At 36.0% G+C, this 19,322-nt stretch overlaps 1 protein-coding gene across 9 annotated transcripts in view; it reads right to left on the bottom strand.

The window, feature by feature from the left end:
* LOC127871467 (uncharacterized) overlaps positions 1-19,322 on the bottom strand; it is a 64,373-nt gene that overhangs the window by 36,181 nt on the left and 8,870 nt on the right. For all 9 annotated transcript variants that reach the window (XM_052414413.1, XM_052414418.1, XM_052414419.1 and 6 more), the window contains exons 5-11: positions 17,269-17,407; positions 8,967-9,180; positions 7,658-7,781; positions 6,032-6,221; positions 3,892-4,070; positions 743-886; positions 1-151 (exon numbers count right to left, since the gene is read on the bottom strand). The exon at positions 1-151 is cut by the window's left edge and continues 11 nt beyond it. In XM_052414413.1, coding sequence (XP_052270373.1) covers positions 1-151; positions 743-886; positions 3,892-4,070; positions 6,032-6,221; positions 7,658-7,781; positions 8,967-9,180; positions 17,269-17,407 — 1,141 coding nt within the window. The remainder of the gene's footprint in view (positions 152-742; positions 887-3,891; positions 4,071-6,031; positions 6,222-7,657; positions 7,782-8,966; positions 9,181-17,268; positions 17,408-19,322) is intronic.

The following is a 19,322-nucleotide window of genomic DNA, read 5'->3' as shown; positions in this document are numbered from 1 at the left end:
CTAGGTAGTCTCGTGCCTCCATGAACCTGTGCCTCAGTAGCTCAAGCAGGGCCACACAGAAGTTCTGTATCACAGTGGTGGACCAGCCCTGCAGGAAACACTGGTCCCAAATGTACATAACGCTCGGCCCATCAAGGGCACTCACGAAGCCCTGTAGAAAAATACAGTATATTCCAGCCATGCTCTGAGACAACAGGGCTTTATTTCTGTAAGTTCAATGTTGTCCTAGATGTGATCTTTTTGTCTCTCTTGTACACACACTATCAGGTCCAAATGACATGGTGGATATGGCATCTACTGAGCAATCAGGAGGTAATGAGTTCAATCAACACTCAAGTATTCTCCAGATCAAAAACACAATGACCAGGATTTACCTGGTAAACATACTCACAAGAAAAACAATAAGCTTACATGCTATTGTACTTATGTAAAAGTAAATATTCTTTTTTTTAATAAGTGATTGAGTTTGAATACTGTTAATTTGTTAAGGGGGAAGTGAGTAGTTCAAACAATCAAATAGTTACTAAACAAGCATGTTTTGTCCATAAAAGAATACAATTTGAAACAATAATGAGGAAAATTATATACTGCCTGATGCATTATAAAAATAGGCACATTTTTTGCAATCTTGAATTAAGGATGATGCAAATCATATCATAAGGAGCCATGCACGGGGTGGTGGGTCTTACCTCTCCAATCCACCTGCAAACATAAGGACCCATCCCTTGGGTGGGGGTATTACCTCTCCAATCCACCTGCGTATGAAGACGAGGGGGTCAGCCAGCAGTTCAGCAGACATCTCCTGTTCCCTATCACCCCCTGGTGTGCTCTGCAACAGCAACTCGGCCTTCTGCTTCTCCTCATGAATCAGGTGCACTAGAAACTCCTGGCAACAACAGATAGGTATTAATAAGACAAGAGGGCCATGATGGCCCTGTATCGCTGCAATGTTTTTTATGCGAAAAAAGCGTGCATTGCGCATGGGTTGAAATATACTCAAGCATGTGACTTCCTATCCCTCGTCCCACTGGGCGCTTAAAGTTGCAAGGGTGAGCATTTTTATATATGGAAAGCATTACTACGGTGTTAACTAAACAGACTTATAAGGGACAAAATTTTCACAAAACCAGGTTTTTAATTTTAAAAAAGTCTGATAAAGGGAGACAACTGCAACTCAAAATGTGCATTGCTACTGATTGTTCATCACAATTACCCCCCTTGTTTCAAAATCAATCTGTTTTTCGACCCCATGACCTAGTTTTTGACCCGGCATGAACCATATTCGAACTTGGCCTAGATATTGTCTAGATACAACTTCTGACCAAGTTTCGTAAAGATCTGATGAAAACTATTTGAATTAGAGAGCGGACAAGCTTGTTCCACCCGCCCGCCCGCCAGCCAGCCGGCCAGCATTCGCCAATCTAATAACCAGGTTTTTTCCTTCGGAAAACCTGGTTAAAAAGCCCGGGAATTGTCGCACAGCTCCTTTGCTTATAACGTAGGTACATTTATCTCTCCAAAAGATCTTGTCGTTCTTTCTATTTCACATATTTTTAGATGCTGAAGATCAAATCTACGCATGTTCAACAAGATTAATGAAAGTTCCTTCATTTAATCAGGAATCTTTTTCCAAAATTCCAAAAAGTGTTTTTAGGTTTCAAAGTTTCTGTTACTTATATAGTTCATGACATATGCAAAATACCTAATGACGTAGATTACCTGAACTTTACTTCATTCTTGACGCATTAGTGAGTGTAGCAGGATTGTTAACGTGGTGAAGAAATTGTTTATTGTACAAAGAAGATATTTTCCTGAGGAAACATAAAGTTAGGAGTTTTTCAGGTTCATGAGGTGCCGAAAGGCAGAAGAAATGGTAACTTTGTAGAGGTTGTTTGTTAAACAAAGTAAATGTTTATGAGACAAAAAATTGAATTCATAATTCATCAAGATGTTGCGATCATGGCAACACTACTTGCATATGGCGTGAGGTTTAAAGAGATATCATGACAAACAATGAGCGTGACCTAACTTTCCTTTACTTTTTCCATCTGACGTTAGTTACCTGTCATGTTTGTTTTTGAAAAATACTAGGATTGCCATATATTGAAATAAGGTATCTGATCTATTCTCTGATAGGTTGCTAGTAAAAGACTTAGCGGCAGTCATGTTATAAACGGGATTGTTCACGGCATCGGTACAATATACTTTTAATAGATATTTTAAGTTGGATTTTCTTTACTTTTTTGCTACTGAATATTAAAATCACTTATTTCAATGTTGTTAAGTTTATCTTGAACAAATTGGTAGAGAACTATAAGATGTCACTACATACCAAATTTGGAAGCCCTAGGCCCAATGGTTATGGACAGGAAGATTTTTAAAGTTTGCACAAAAGAGGCTTTATATAAGCATATGTTCAGTTTTGTGACCCCCGGGGCAGGGTAAAAATTTGAACCCAGGGGAATAATTTGAACAAAATTGGTAGAGGACTATTAGATGTCAATACATAGCAAATTTAGTAGCCCTAGGCTCTATAATTATGAACAAGAAGATTTTTAAAGTTTGCACAAAATAGGCCTTATTTAAGCATATGTTCATTTTTGTGAGCCCCGGGGCAGGGTCAATTTTGACCCCAGGGGCATAATTTGAAAAAACTTGGTAGAGAACTTTAAGATTTTAATACATACCAAATTTGGTAGAAATAGGCCCAATGGTTATGGACAAGAAGATTTTTAAAGTTTGCACAAAAAAGGCCGAATATAAGCATATGTTCAATTTTGTAACCCCTGGGGAACGGTCAAATTTGATCCCAGGGGCTTAATTGAACAAACTTGGTAGAGGACTATTAGATGTCACTACATACCAAATTTGGTAGCCCTATGCCATACGGTAATGGACAAGAAGATTTTTAAAGTTTGCACAAAATAGGCCTTATTTAAGCGTAATTTCATTTTTGTGACCCTCAGGGCAGGGTCAAATTTGACCCCAGGGGCATAATTTGAACAAACTAAGTAGAGAACTATTAGATGTCACTACACACCGAATTTGGTAGCCCTAGGCCCTACGGTTATGGACAAAAAGATTTTTAAAGTTTGCACAAAATAGGCTTTATATAAGCATATGCTCATTTTTGTGACCCCGGGGCAGGGTCAAATTTGACCCCAGGGGCATAATTTGAACAAACAAAGTAGAGAACTATTAAAAGTCACTACATACCAAATAAGGTAGCACTAGGCCCAATGGTTATTGACAAATAGATTTTTAAAGTTTGCACAAAATAGGCTTTATAAAAGCATATGTTCAATTTATTGACCCCCGGGGCGGGGTCAAATTTGACCCCAGGGGCATAATTTGAACAAATTTGAAAGAGTTTCACCCCTGGAACATTTGTGAGAAGTTTTATCAGAATTGGACTTGTAGTTTAGGAGAAGATGTTTAAAGAAAAAGTTAATGCACAGACGCACGCACGACGGATACAGGACCATGACATAAGCCCTGCTGGCCTCTGGCCAGTGGAGCTAAACAAGTATTATCAGGTGAACAAGAAACTGATGGTAATATTAGCCAGAAATGACGTAGAGACTGATTAATAAGGTGCACAAAAACTCCTGGCAACAATAACCAGGTATAAAAGAGAAACTGCTTTATAAGGGTGCACAAGAAACCCCTTGCAGACCCAGGCACAAAAAGGAATGGATGAATTGGGCTAAAAGAAAATCCTGTCAATAGTGAACAGGCATAAAAAGAAACCTTTGAATCAGGCTCAAATAAACCCATGCAAACAACAACATAAATATGAAATGGATCTTAAATTCCCAAACTTAAGGTCATTCAGACATCCCACAACAGATGGTCATTATTACATTCAGAAACGAAAGTTAATTCATTTACCTTGGGGTTGACCTTTACATTGATTCTGGAGATTGCCTTGAGATGGTTGTAGAAGTCAGGATCGGCCAGCTTGACGACTTCTAAGGAGCGGTCGGCGATGGCAAACACAGCCGGCCAGGCTGGGAACAGGTGGGAGTTGAGCAGGTCCAAGTACATGGCAAGCTCTATGACATTTTCACCTATAAACAAACACATAATTCATGGCAGTGACATTTTAATGATTGAAGTTAATAATATTTTATTTTATGAAATATATAAAAAATCTCACCCCTTTAAAAACTTGACAATCAAATGACAATGGAACCCATGTCTATTTCTAACCGCAACCATTTGAGTTGCAATTAAACATAAGTTTCACTTAAGGATGTTAACCTGACACTAACATTGTTGCATAAAAATACGTAACATTCCCCACTGAAAACAGGCAAATAAATTATTGCAATGAAACACAAGTTTATCATTTGATAAATTTAATGGAAAATATTACATTACAGAAATTTACATTCTCCCTACAAATAGGCAAAATTTCATGTCATTAAAACAATAGTAAAATTCTTTGTGGTATATATTATATATATTCAGGGGTATCAATTGTCCCAAATTTGAAATCCGGAAAATTAGGCCGTAGGATGAAGGGAAGAGAGGGCGCAACCCCCCTAGCCCTAGCTTATTGTTCTTTTTTATAGTCTTTCTAGGTGCAATTTCTCGTGAGTACAATGCAAACTAGTGACCTCAAAATCAATAGGGGTCATCTGCAAGTCATGATCAATCTACCCATGAAGTTTCATGATCCTAGGCGTATGTGTTCTTGAGTTATCATTCAAAAACCATTTTACTATTTCTGGTCACCGTGACCTTGACCTTTGACCTAGTGACCTCAAAATCAATAGGGGTCATCTGCGAGTCATGATCAATGTACCTATGAAGTTTCATGATCCTAGGCCCAAGCGTTCTTGAGTTATCGTCTGACAACCACCTGGTGGACAGACCGACAGACCGACCGACCCACCGACCGACAGACCGACATGAGCAAAGCAATATACCCCCTCTTCTTCGAAGGGGGGCATAAATATTATAAACCAAACCATCCGTAACACCGCAGGTGTATTTGTCATTCTAAACAAATGATATTAAGAACTTCGAAATTAAATTAAAATCGACAAACCAGCGTATCCGAAAACGACTGTCCGAAAACATGTTGCGATACATCATTTGCAAATGAAATAAAATATGCATATTGTTTGACTGCAGAAAATGAAAACCAGTAACCAGTAACCTAGCAAATACGCAGTCAATATATAATTTGATTAACATATTGTTTTAAAATATGGCATTGCATTGCTTTACTTAGCCAGTTACTGCTCATGTCAGTGCCAGCCGCTTACCAATCAGAAATCAATAAATAAAATCGGTACCAGGCGCAAATGTCCGGAATGCCGATAATGCTATAACAATATTCGTTCTGAAATGATACCGCACTAAAAGAATTTTGTCCCTACCCCCACCCGCCGTAAACAAACTCATCGGATTTACATTCACCTCAAAATCAACCCTGGACGGCTCAAATCCGGATTTCCGAAATAATCCGGAAAATTGACATCCCTGTATATTACATAATTTATTAGATTTTTTCATCTGTGAGGGCCCTTTAGATTGGGAAAAAATCGCTTCGTTTTAAAAAAAAATTGGATTTTTTAAAATATTATTTGGGGTGGTGGTAGTGGTGGGGGGATGGGGGTCAAATTCTTTAAATTAGCAAATTTGTCTTTCAAATATTTGAATATTTAAGGTTCTACTTATTGATCTGGACAGGGAGTTAAACTAAAGGACGGAGGACGACGAGCTGGCAATGACAATACCTTGAAATCCGAAAACAGAGGAGCTAAAAAAATATGTACATGTACAACTTTTTTTTGGGGTGGGGGGGGGGTTCATTAGGGAATTTAATGCTGTCATTTGGGAAAAAATATACTTAATGAACTTTGGGACTGTTGCTTCTTTTCAGTACAATAAATCTCGTAAATTTAATTGACAATTAAACAACTCTGTACACATACTGTCTTAGGTACAAGTTTCCCAATAAATATAACTGAGTTTGGAGCCCTGCTAATAAGTACAAATATACGCCATGATTGCATACCTCTGTCATCCTTGACGTCTGTGTCAATCACTTCCTGCGACTGAAATGCAATTTGCAGGGGGAATAGCCAGTGAATTAGGTAGGGCTCATAGCTGCGGTCATACACATAGAGCACATTCAGTGTCCGTACTGCCTCCTTCATGTGCTCTGGAGACTTGTAAGGTATCAGGCAGGTTGTCTTGCTGTATGTCTGAAAATAGAGTGGGCACAAATCTAAAATTTGGAGGTGTGTTGGGGAAGGAGAGGGGAGGGAGGGGTCTTCTAGAGTGTTTACAAGGTTTCACGAATGCCATATAATGAAAACTGCCCCATCCAATGTAAGCAATGTTTATTAACAAAGTAGAACCATTTTCAATTTTAGCCATATAAGCATTAGCACTAATTCTGACTACATTTAATAAAGATGGACTACAAATGTGACTTCTAGAGAGTAATCTGGTTTCACTATAGCCTTATTAAGAAAACTGCCCCGCCCCTGGCATGCTTTTTTTCCTTCTGAAATTGACCCATTTTTAACTAAACAAGGGCTGTTTGTAAAACATGCATGCCCCCCATATGGGCTGTCAGTTGTAGTGGCAGCCATTGTGTGAATACGTTTTTTGTCACTGTGACCTTGACCTTTGACCAAGTGACCTGAAAATCAATAGGGGTCATGTGCCAGTCATGATCAATGTACCTATGAAGTTTCATGATCCTAGGCGTAAGCGTTGTTGAGTTATTATCCGGAAACCATTTTACTGGTATGAGTCACCGTGACCTTGACCTTTGACCTAGTGACCTGAAAATCAATAGGGGTCATCTGCCAGTCAAGATCAATTAACCTATGAAGTTTGATGATCCTAGGCGTAAGCTTTCTTGAGTTATCATCCAGAAACCATTTTACTGTGTCAAGTCACTGTGACCTTGACCTTTGACCTAGTGACCTGAAAATCATTAGGGGTCATCTGCGAGCCATGATCAATGTACCTATGAAGTTTCATGATCCTAGGTTTATACGTTCTTGAGTTATCATCCGGAAACCATTTAACTGGTTCGAGTCACAGTGGCCTTGACCTTTGACCTAGTGACCTGAAAATCAATAGGGGTCATCTGCGAGTCATGATCAATGTACCTATGAAGTTTCATGATCCTAGGCGTAAGCGTTCTTGAGTTATCATCCGGAAACCATTTGGTGGACAGACCAACTGACGGACCATCATGTGCAAAACAATATACACCCTCTTCTTCAAAGGGGGGCATAACAATAAACTATTACACCAAATGTTCTGACCAATTTTAATGAAGATTTGACAATAAATGTGACTTCTAGAGTGTTCACAAGGTTGTCAATGTATTACGCAACACGGACAAAAGGCAATTACAAAAAACAAGTTTTCCGCAGGTGGGTTAAAAACAAAGTCTTAAATTCACTAATTATATTGAAATCAGAATGGTTTAAGGCTTTTACAAAATGATATTTTGAATACAATAATTGGTTCTTGTCGGTAGTTGTTTTAAGGAACTAAAACAGTCTGAACCGTCAATCTCAATGAGTCAACAAACCTTAGCATATCTACATCATTCTGATCCACTGCTTTGAGACTACATTTAGTAATAATTAACCTTCAACAGGCTTATCTCTGATACCTCAATGACTGCATTCTCAATAAGGCCATTGATAGGGGAACTGGTTGCTCGGTTGATCTTCAGGTCCTGAATCCCACGAGTAAGCGCCTTAGCAAACCTCTCTCGCACAACCTTCTCCACAACACTGCAAAAATAGGGGCTATATATAGATTCTACCTTTCATAACATGTAACACATAAAATCAAAATCTAGATGCCAACTCAAAACAAGAGATGTGTTTGTCAGAAACACAATGCCCCCTACTGCGCCGCTTTGAAGCCATATATTTGACCTTTAACCTTGATGGATGGCCTTGACCATGGATTTCACCGATCAAAATGTGCAGCTCCATGAGATACACTTGCATGCCAAAAATCAAGTTGCTATCTTCAATATTGCGAAAAAAATTGCAAAAGTTTAACCAAGGTTAAAGTTGTCCACAGAATGACAAGACAGACAGGCCAAAAACAATGTACTCCTGATCATTTGATCCGGGGGCATAAAAATGTTTAACTATCCTTTCATATCACAGTCACCTTAGTCTTTCAGACCTCATACAATGCATTAAAAATGTATGAGGGCCAGTAAATTTTAAAAGAATATATAGCTTTTTGGCCTGTGAAAATTCTAGTTAATCACACCTAATTAGCATTTAAATAGCAGGTAAAAAAAAATCCAGGCCAGGTGTTGTTACAAGATTACCATTTATTGTAGCCACTAATGGATTTGTGACTTTCAGTAATTCTGAAATGGCATTATAGCAAAACTCAATTCTATCAAGGGACCTTTTCACAGATTTTGGCATGTATTGAAGTTTGTCATTAAATGTTTTAATTTATAAATTTCTTCATAAAATAAAAAAATAAAGAAGGGAAAAAGTAATTCTCTACAGGGCTCAAACCACTGACCATTGGAGTTAAAGTCTAGCACTCAAACCACTTGGTCATCTGTACTCATTTAGTGACTAATGTGGTGGTGCGTTTATACTTTATATAAACAATCCACATGTCACAAAATATAACGAGACCAACAAAACTCTCAAAATTATTCAATCGTTTTGCAATTGTAACCCTTCATAATTGTCTGGTTTTTTAATTGTCAAACGATGTATATAATGGATATTTTCGAGCATAGTTCATGTTCAGGATTACTGTTCCCTCGAAAATATCACAACTACAACATAAATTTGCAAATCTGACAACTTTTAAAAATTGTGTCAATTTACCAAATTGTGAAAACGTCCCTTTAAGTTGAAATTTAAATTATGAGATGACACATTGGGTAAACCAACTTTAAATCACTAAATTTTCTTCATCCAATCCCATCTTACACTTCCTTAAGCCTTTTTCTCTCGTCTCTAAACAGCACGTCAGACCACATGTACGCCCTTAGACTGCCCGGCAACTGTCGCCCATGGAGACGGCCAGCAACATGCTCAAACTTGCGCGGGTCTTGCTGCAGAATGGCCAGCACAGACTTGCCAATGTGGTTACTCTGTGCCCCCCAGAGCGGGGGTGGGTCCCCCTCTACTTTCTGTACCTGTGCTGTAGGAGTAGCAAAGAGAAATGTTCAAGCCAAACTGCAAAAAAAATTGAGGGCTTGGCATGAACTTTTTATATTGTAGACCCAAGCCACGCTTTGGGTAAATCAGGCTTGATGACTGCATGTTAAGTGTCTTCCCATATTGGCCTGTGCAGTTTGCACAGGCTAGTTGGAAAGGACACTTTCTGTCTTGACTGAATTTGATGAATTTTCCCAGACAGTGGCTAAAACGTTAAGCAGATAGACTAGTTTGAGACTGGCCTGAAATAGTACTGAGCCATGTTTTATAAATGTTACAATTAATGCATTAATTCAGGTAAAAAGGTTGTAAAAAAAACTTTGATATATATTATTGATATATATTATTGATGTTATTAAACTCTAAACAATACCATTTCGATAGAAAAACAAGTCACACAAACTATATCTTCATGTCTTAAAACATAAACAAGAGCTGTTAAAGAACAAGAGATGTGTTTGTCAGAAACACAATGCGCCGCATTGGGTTATAAATAATCAAAATAATAAATCTGTACAGTAACTATGAAAAGAACTTAAATTCTTGGTAAGGAAATATGAGATTTATAATTATATAAATTACTTCCCTTAAAAATAATTGTCTGTAACAAATCTCTATTTTAAGTAGCAAATAATTAAAAGCCACTACCGGGACTGTAGATTCACCACTCAAAATGTGCAGCTCCATGAGATACACATGCATGCCAAATATATAAAGTGGCTATGTTCAATATTGAATAATTTTCTCCCTTTTTAAAGCTTATTACTTCCCTTAAATCTGTATTTTTTACCGTAGACCGTAAAGGATGACATTGAACTTGACCTTTTACCACATTTGTTTGTCAGAAACACAATGCCTCCTACTGCTCCGCTTTGATTTATTTAACAAAAATATATACGCGGGCAGGTCAGATAACTATGTCCATTTAAAGCTTATTACTTCCCTTGACTTTGCTTTTTCGACCCTAGACCTTGAAGGATGATGTAAACCTTGAAATTTTACCACTCAAAATGTGCAGCTCCATGAGATACACATGCATGCCAAATATCAAGGTGCTATCTTCAATATTTAAAAAGTTATGGCCAATGTTAAAGTTTTTTCTGATGGACAGACTGACTGACATACTGACTGACGGACAGTTCAACTGCTATATGCCAACTGCCTTATTTGATTAAAAATCTTAGGAACAGTCCTGCCATACTTGATTTAATCTTAGGAACAGTCCTGCCATGTTTAATAAAATCTAAGGAACAGTCCTGCCATGTTTAATAAAATCTTAGGAACAGTCCTGCCATGCTTGAGTTAATCTTAGGAACAGTCCTGCCATGTTTAATAAAATCTTAGGAACAGTCCTGCCATTTTTAATAAAATCTTAGGAACAGTTCTGCCTGCTTGATTTAATCTTAGGAACAGTCCTGCCATGTTTAATAAAATCTTAGGAACAGTCCTGCCATGCTTGATTTAATCTTAGGAACAGTCCTGCCATGTTTAATAAAATCTCTGAACAGTCCAGCCATGTTTGATTAAATATTAGGAACAGTCCTGCCATAATTGATTAAATCTTTGGAAAAGTATTGTGATATTTTATTGAAATATGCAAATCAGTTATAGAAGAGAACTTGTTTAAGAACAGTACTGGTGAATTGTTGGTGATGATAATGTGATCAGACGATGATGGACAGTTACTGACCAGAACAGCTCAGCCATACTCACTTTGTACTAAAGTGAGCGTAAGAAACTTGTGTTAGTAAAACATTTGGAAAAAGATGTTTGTAAAAAGCATTATTTCTTTCTTACATTGCAGAATTTCAGTCTGTTCTTTAGAGAGAAAAAAGCAATGCATTGTTACAAGTGAAAAGAGTGAAAAACCATTATGTTCTAAATGTACAAAGATAAAACACTTGCACTGTCCATAACTAGTGTCCAGTTCTAGCGCTAGAGTGACCAACTTGCTGTGCACATTAGTTATATCATGTATAGAATTCTCAGTAAATACCAGCTAGCCGTTATACAATTTATTGCAGTATAAGAATTGAGATACAAATACACGAACACTATCATAATCAAATCATAAATTTAATTTTATACTTTCATATAATTAAACTAATCAAACCATTGTGCTAGTGCTAAATGAAAAAAATTCATTTTGTTTCTTTATTTTCACATTATTAAACTGGTCAAAATATTGTGCTGGTTCTAACTGAGAACCCTGTTAACCATGCATACTTCTTTAAATTGCTCAGATAGACTTGAGTAAATCCATGTTTCCCAGAACTAATAGCATAACAGTAGAGAAATATACAAGTTTACAATCATAACCGCTTATCATGACACCACACACATGTAATAGCATACATCCAACAGGCAAATATTATGATACACCGCTGAATAATAAGTGCAAAATAAGTGTAATAAATTTGAATAATGTGTTTTGGGGATGTGCATGTGTAACTTATGAAATCATAAATGTTCCAATATAGGGATAATACATGTTTTCGAGGGTATGATCATCTGCGGACGTTAGAAAAATCCGTTCCTGCCCTCGTGCCGCGCACTTGGGAAGGAACGGATTTTTAGAGTGCTCGCAGATTATCATGTCCGAGAAAATGTGTATTTTGCTATTATTGCATAAACAAACGACACATACCAAAATAAATTTAAATAACATTGAAAACAATATGTTTTGTTCAATCGACATCGACAAAATAATTCGATTATTTCATATGACGTCATACAGTTCAAGGTTGTGTTTTACATATGCCTCACTCGGTCATCATCAGAAATGACGAGGCAGTTTTGGATTTAAAATGCGCTTAAACAGTGGATTAATGAAAATTTGAAATGCAGCCGCGCAAAGTAAGAAATGAGGAATTATGTTGGAATTTACTGGTCGTGACGGATAAATATATCGTCAGAATAAGTCATTGTATTCATAGATGTTTCTTTCGTACAGATCTATCTTATTTCGTTTCAACTTAATTTTCTAGAAATTAATACTGCCAACTTATTGTCACTGAAGTATTTCAAGCATACAGCAGGAACGTTGAAGGGACATAAACACTTTTATTTACAGGAAAGTCTTTTGAAAGTGTTGAGTAAATAACCTTAACTTCATTGACGTTGACAATAAAATAAAGCTCTTGTCAAGAGAGTGCAGATGGTATAGTCTAATTTGACAAGTGGATTGAAATATTCATTGCCTTTATCCCTGCATGCATGAGGAAACTGGTGCTTATTCAGTTCCACATTTATGCTTGGAAAGTCGTCAAAGGCTGGAGTTATTAACAAAGTTCATAATAACTTCATTGAATTTACTTAGATCTCAAAAAGATTAAGGGAAGTAACTGCGGAGGCTCAATATTCTTATTAAGAAAAATTGTATATTAAATGACAGTAATCTTGATCCCCTTAAGTGTTATGAATTATATACAATGATTTTTATTTGTTGCATTATAACTTTTTTGGCGTGATTAATAATAGGAGTCCAATCATTTAAAATGGGTCTTTTGCCATATGTGGGCAGTGTAGCTTCAGACAAGCATTAGCATAATCAGTCTGTCTAGGAGCTACACTGTCCCATATTGAAGCCAATCAACCATTCAACAGACCTAATAGAGCACAAAATAGCACAGACTGCGCTTATGCACAGGCCAGTGTGGAGCTACGCTGGCAGCATATGTCATAAGACCATTTTTTCATGATGCAACTAACACAGATTTCTAGAACACAACTAGACAACTCTTAACTGCAGGTCATAGTAACCTGACAACAGGAGTCGTTTGAGAAGAACCTTTACCAAAAGCTGACAATGATAAAAAACAACATTTTTCTCAATGATTTTACACATACTAGTATGTAAATAATGATATTCCCTAAAATGATACTCATATATGAACTGCTAGTAACAACTTAAATTATTTAAACCTTATTCAATGAATTATACTTGTATAAAAATAATTTTTAATACAAACAAAACATGATTGTGTTGCTAAATGTAACATCACAGACATACTCCAATGTTTTCATCTAACATCTTAATAGATCTGCTAAATGTTTCATCTGACATTTTAATAGATCTGCTAAATGTTTCAAGACATGCAGATTGTCTGACATCTTAATAGATCTGCTAAATGTTTCATCTGACATCTTAATAGATCTGCTAAATGTTTCATCTGACATCTTAATAGATCTGCTAAATGTTTCATCTGACATCTTAATATATCTGCTAAATGTTTCAAGACATGCAGATTGTCTGACATCTTAATAGATCTGCTAAATGTTTCATTTGACATCTTAATAGATCTGCTAAATGTTTCATATGACATCTTAATAGATCTGCTAAATGTTTCATCTGACATCTTAATAGATCTGCTAAATGTTTCAAGACATGCAGATTGTCTGACATCTTAATAGATCTGCTGAATGTTTCAAGACATGCAGATTGTCTGACATCTTAATTGATTTGCTAAATGTTTCAAGACATGCAGATTGTCTGACATCTTAGTAGATCTGCTAAATGTTTCAAGATATGCAGATTGTCTGACATCTTAATAGATCTGCTAAATGTTTCATCTGACATCTTAATAGATCTGCTAAATTTTCATCTGACATCTTAATAGATCTGCTAAATGTTTCATCTGACATCTTAATAGATCTGCTAAATGTTTCAAGACATGCAGATTGTCTGACTTCTTAATAGATCTGCTAAATGTTTCAAGAGATTCAGATTGTAAAATGAGCGTTAAGCATGGATTTGTTATATCAGCTAATTATTTCAATATCAACAGCCCCATTGCAACTTGTCAATTATAGATTTAGTTGATCCGTCACAGGTAATTTTGAATGTGGTAAATAAAAATGCCATGAAGCACTTAAGTACTCATTTGAATTCAAGGTAAAACAACTATATAAGACTTTACCTCGTGACCTAGTTTTTTACCCAAACTTCACCCAGATTCAAAACAATCTATTGATATTGTCAAGGCAATTTATTCTGACAAAGTTTCATCAAGATTGACCAATAAATGTAGCATATACTGAAGATGAAGGATTTTAAAAAATTTGACCTGGTGACCTACCTTTTGGCTGCACAAGGACTAAAAATCAAACTTGGCCTAGATATTGTATGAAATAATTATTCTGACCAAGTTTTATCAAGATTCATTCATAACTGTGGCTTCTTGATAAGTAACAAGGTTCTCCTTGGAATTGACCTAGTTTTTTGGACACATGTAAACAAGATTCGAACTTTGTCTTGATATTGTCAAGATAAGATTATCCAAAATCGATGAAAAACAAGCAAATTTTTTGCTTCAATATTGTTGACATACTGTTCATGACCAAGATTCCAATATGACCTAAATACTGTCAAAAAAATATTATCACCATGTTTCATCAATGTGCCTCAAGGGTGGTATACAAGTAAACATATTTGTTTGGCCAAGATATTAACAAGAAAAACAATCTCACCAAGTTGTGTAAGAATTAGCAAATCTATAATGATGACAAGCAAAAATTTGACATGGCATACTACTACAAAACGTCAGACGCCAGCACTCCCTGTATTTGAATACATAGTTGATGAATCATATCAATTTACTTACATCCTTTGGACAAAATTTAGACAAATACCGTTTGTTTGATCTGGGTTTTTCATAACTTGTGAAGTACACACATACAACACTTTCAATCTCAACACTAGAAATATGTAAAGGTTACACATCACCCAATCTGCTATGTACATGTAATTGTTCTACAAGTTCACACAAACAGTAACACAAACAGTGAATGCCTAATAATACAGTCATAATTTCTGAAAACCAAAGACTAGCTTTCAGTGTGATTGGCTTTTACCTGAAGATTTAGACGCTGTATACGATGAAAACAAGGAAATATGCATTTACAAATCTTCATAATTTTCAGAAGCTGATAAGTGACAATAAAACACAAAACAACATAACAGTTAAACTCTATTCTAACTAGGGCTGTAACGAAAACACTAGGCGACGAATATGATACGTATCACGAATACAGGGTGGGAAATACAAATATTTATTCGCGAATATGAATTTCAATGAACAAAAGTAATACTGACAACTTGACATGACATTATATAGCATGAAACTATGTGCATTTGTCAATTTGATTAATTAAGTATCGTTGCATACTGAAAATATGAAATATAACACTTTGAATTAACAAAACACTGCAAATTGTCTTCGTCTCATCGTCTTTTTTGGGGAAACCAAAGTAGCGCCAGACTAACAACGTGTATTTGGCAGGCATGTTAACGATATCAATAGCATTCCCTTTGCTAGGCTCCATGTTTGTTGATAAGTTGCACAATCATTGTTGTAAAGATAAACACAAAACATATTCCATCTGCTAATCCTTTGTGTGTATGTTTGAGCATCAAATCACTCGTATTTAACTAAATAAACATTAAACAACCATCGAAAAAAAATTCTATTCAAAATGTCGTAAATATTTAACCGGTGCCCGCCATTTTTGTTGACAATCTCACTGCGTAACATAGTGGGTGGGGTAAACATGATGAAAAACGCCGGAATAAGGAGAACATTTAAATATAGGGGTTAATTGTATGAACCTTCATTTGTAAGGTAAGTTGATTAAACTTTCAAACTCGAAATAACGCTGTTTGTATTTGTCAAATATTCGGTTCGGGAGGTGGCGAATAACGAATACGATTCGTCCACAGCTGTATTCAAGTAATTTGAATATTGGAATGTATCGTTACAGCCCTAATTCAAACATATTGATCATATTTGTCCGAGTCTCTTGACAAAGATTGAACAAATGTCTTTGTCTTTGACTTTGAACATGAATGACATTTCTTAATTAACACCTCAAATTAAAAAATCCCATTCACAAAGCCCCTTTAAAAATAAAAATCAATATCACATGCTCTTTTGTATTTGTACACATGTTATTATAAGATAATATTGCAGACTTATGCAAATGTAATTGACACTTATAATGATAAACATGAAAGCTTAAATTATGAGAAGTTTCTATTGTACAAACGTAGGTTTAACAAATATATACAAGATATACGTACATTGTACTTCAACAACAAGATGTTTTTGTGAAACACAATGTCCCCCTATATGACGTTTGACCTTAAAGGATGACCTTGAACCTTCACCACTCAAAATGTGCAGCTCCATGAGATACACATGCATGTCAAATATAAAATTGCTAGCTTCAATATTGCAGAAGTTACATTACATGAGCAATTTTGACCCATATATTTGACCTAGAAGGATGACCTTGACCTTGACCTTTCACCACTCAAAATGTGCAGCTCCATGAGATACACATGCATGCCAAATATCAAGTTGCTATCTTCAATATTGCAAAAGTATTCATAAAATAAGCGATTTGGGCCACATATATTTGACCTCTGACCTTGAAAGATGACCTTGACCTTGACCTTTCACCACTCAAAATGTGCAGCTCCATATGTTACACATGCATGCCAAATATCAAGTTGCTATCTTCAATATTGCAAAAGTATTCATAAAATAAGCGATTTGGGCCACATATATTTGACCTCTGACCTTGAAGGATGACCTTGACCTTTCACCCCTCAAAATGTGCAGCTCCATGAGATACACATGCATGCCAAATATCAAGCTGCTATCTTCAATATTGCAAAAGTATTCATAAAATGAGCGATTTTGGCCACATATATTTGACCTCTGACCTTGAAGGATGACCTTGACCTTGACCTTTCACAACTCAAAATGTGCAGCTCCATGAGATGCACATGCATGCCAAATATCAAGTTGCTATATTCAATATAGCAAAAGTTATTGCAAAATGTTAAAGTTGGCGTAAACCAAACAACCAACAGACAAACCAACCAACAGACCTACCAACAGACCAACCAACAGACAGGGCAAAAACAATATGTCCCCCACTACTATAGTGGTTGACATAAAAACTAAAACCTGAATACAGTTAGTATGAAAACAGGCCTATTTTTAGCTAAAATACAGTCTAAACTGATCAATTATCAGTAACATGAACATGGAGAAGAATATCGTACCTTTAATGGCAGCAGTGCTTGGTTTCTTGGAGGAGGCTATACTGCTGGCAGTGCTGGCACCGGAAGCCTTTAAGCGACTCGGGGCAACTACTTTCATTGCATATTTCTTCTCAAGCTCTATCTGTTGTCGTTTCTTATTCTGAATAAATAATGGTTCATAAAACAACAATCTGCACAAGCAATAAACACAATTTTACAGAAACTAAATTCAAGATGAAATGTTTGTGTAAAAATATGTAATATCTGTTCGTTTTTTAATCCAAACTTATCACTGTCCTTCCAAAAACTGATGGATGTCATATAATATTGGTGCTAAATGTACATAAAATTGTCATTCAGAATTAATTGAAAGTTGTATCTTTGAAATGAGTATCTCTAAAAATTCAAGGAATCACAAGTTGATTAAGCAGTCCACGTCTAAGGTAGACAATTAGAATTAAAGTCATCCTCTTGGAAATACACATGTAAACTTTATTGATATGAATCCTTGAGTAAACTGACTTATACGGAAAGATCTAGAATCACAAAATGGACAGGGTTCTACAAACAAAGGGTAAGTGCAGACACCTACCAGTCGGTTGACATTTTTCTATAATCCACATCCAAAGAAATATATAAGTCTAAAACTTGCAATTTAGCGAAGCCTTTCATTTTAACCAATTAATTTTGGCAAAATGTTGATAGATTTTTACACGTTGGTGTTTGGCAGGAGAAGGAAAGGAAACAAGAGGGCAATGCGCCCTAAGGTGCGCTCACCTGAGACCCACAGGAACTGGAATATTCATGAAGATTGGACATATAAGTCTTCTAGACTGAAAACGTTTTGTTTTTATTTGACCTAGTGACCTAGTTTTTGAGCTCACATGGCCCAGTTTCTATCTCAGCCGAGATTTTATTGGTACAAATGTTCTGTCCAAATTTCATGAAGATTGGCCAATAAAAAAGCATCAACAAGTTTCACTAAAGCCATATAAAGAAAATTGCCCTGCCTCCGGTGTTTTTTTTCCCAACAAACCTGAAGAATATTCTATCTTGACCAAAAAGCCATTAGAACTGACTACGTTTAATGTAGATTACACTAAAATTTTGAGTTTTAACAATGTTTTGCTAGAGCCATCTAAGGAAAAATGCCCCCCCCCCCCAGGCAACCATGTTTTTTAACCTACTGGAAAATTATTGGACTCAGCACAGATATAATAGGAATATTCTGACCAAGTTTGATCACAAATGGACAAAAAATGTGACTTCTAGAGTGTTAAAGGGACCTTTTCAACCTTCGGTAAATTTACAAAATTAAAAAACAAGAGTTGTCAGAGGACAGCGCGCTCAACTATTCGAGTGCTTGACAATATAACGTAAGCCATCAATTGGAAATTGTTCATATTCAATAATTTAATAGAAGATCTTTCAAAATTCAAAAAAGGGAAAAGAATTGTTTTTTTTTGGGGGGGGCAGGTAGGGGGGTGAGAGGGGGGTATAATGTGGGGTGTGGTCATTTATTAGATGATCTTTCAAAAATAAAAAAATGGAAAAAAAAATGTGGCGGGGGGGGGGGCTGGGATTCTGGGTTATTGTTTGGGTGGAATCCATTGTGGTATTAAGGTAAGTGTTGTTTTGTCAAAGTATTAATAAAATCTGATCATAAACAAAGAAGTTAAGGCAATGTAACTAAAGTAATATGCATATTATAATGGAAAAGGGCCATATATCTTACAAAATGCTTGATACTGTTGTCTGCTCTTGTTTATAGATTGGGGTCATGTTGGTTAAGAAGTTTGCAAAATATGAAAGCAATATGTCAAGGGATATTGAAAATATTTGAGGTGGTACGCAAACTTTAACATAGATTTATCAATAATATGCATATTCTAAGTGGAAAAGGGGCCATAATTATTACAAAATGCTTGATAGAGTTGTCTGCTCTTGTGTATAGGTTGGGGTCATGTTGGTAAAGAAGTATGCAAAATATGAAAGCAATATGTCAAGGCACATTGAAAATATTTGGGGTAGTACACAAACTTTAACATTTGCTGCATATTCTAAGTGGAAAAGGG

The sequence above is a fragment of the Dreissena polymorpha genome, chromosome 3 (genome assembly GCF_020536995.1).
Source record: "Dreissena polymorpha isolate Duluth1 chromosome 3, UMN_Dpol_1.0, whole genome shotgun sequence".
Taxonomy (NCBI): Eukaryota; Metazoa; Mollusca; class Bivalvia; order Myida; family Dreissenidae; genus Dreissena; species Dreissena polymorpha.
Note: the sequence above shows the minus strand (reverse complement) of the source record. Positions and strands in the feature narration are given on the sequence as shown.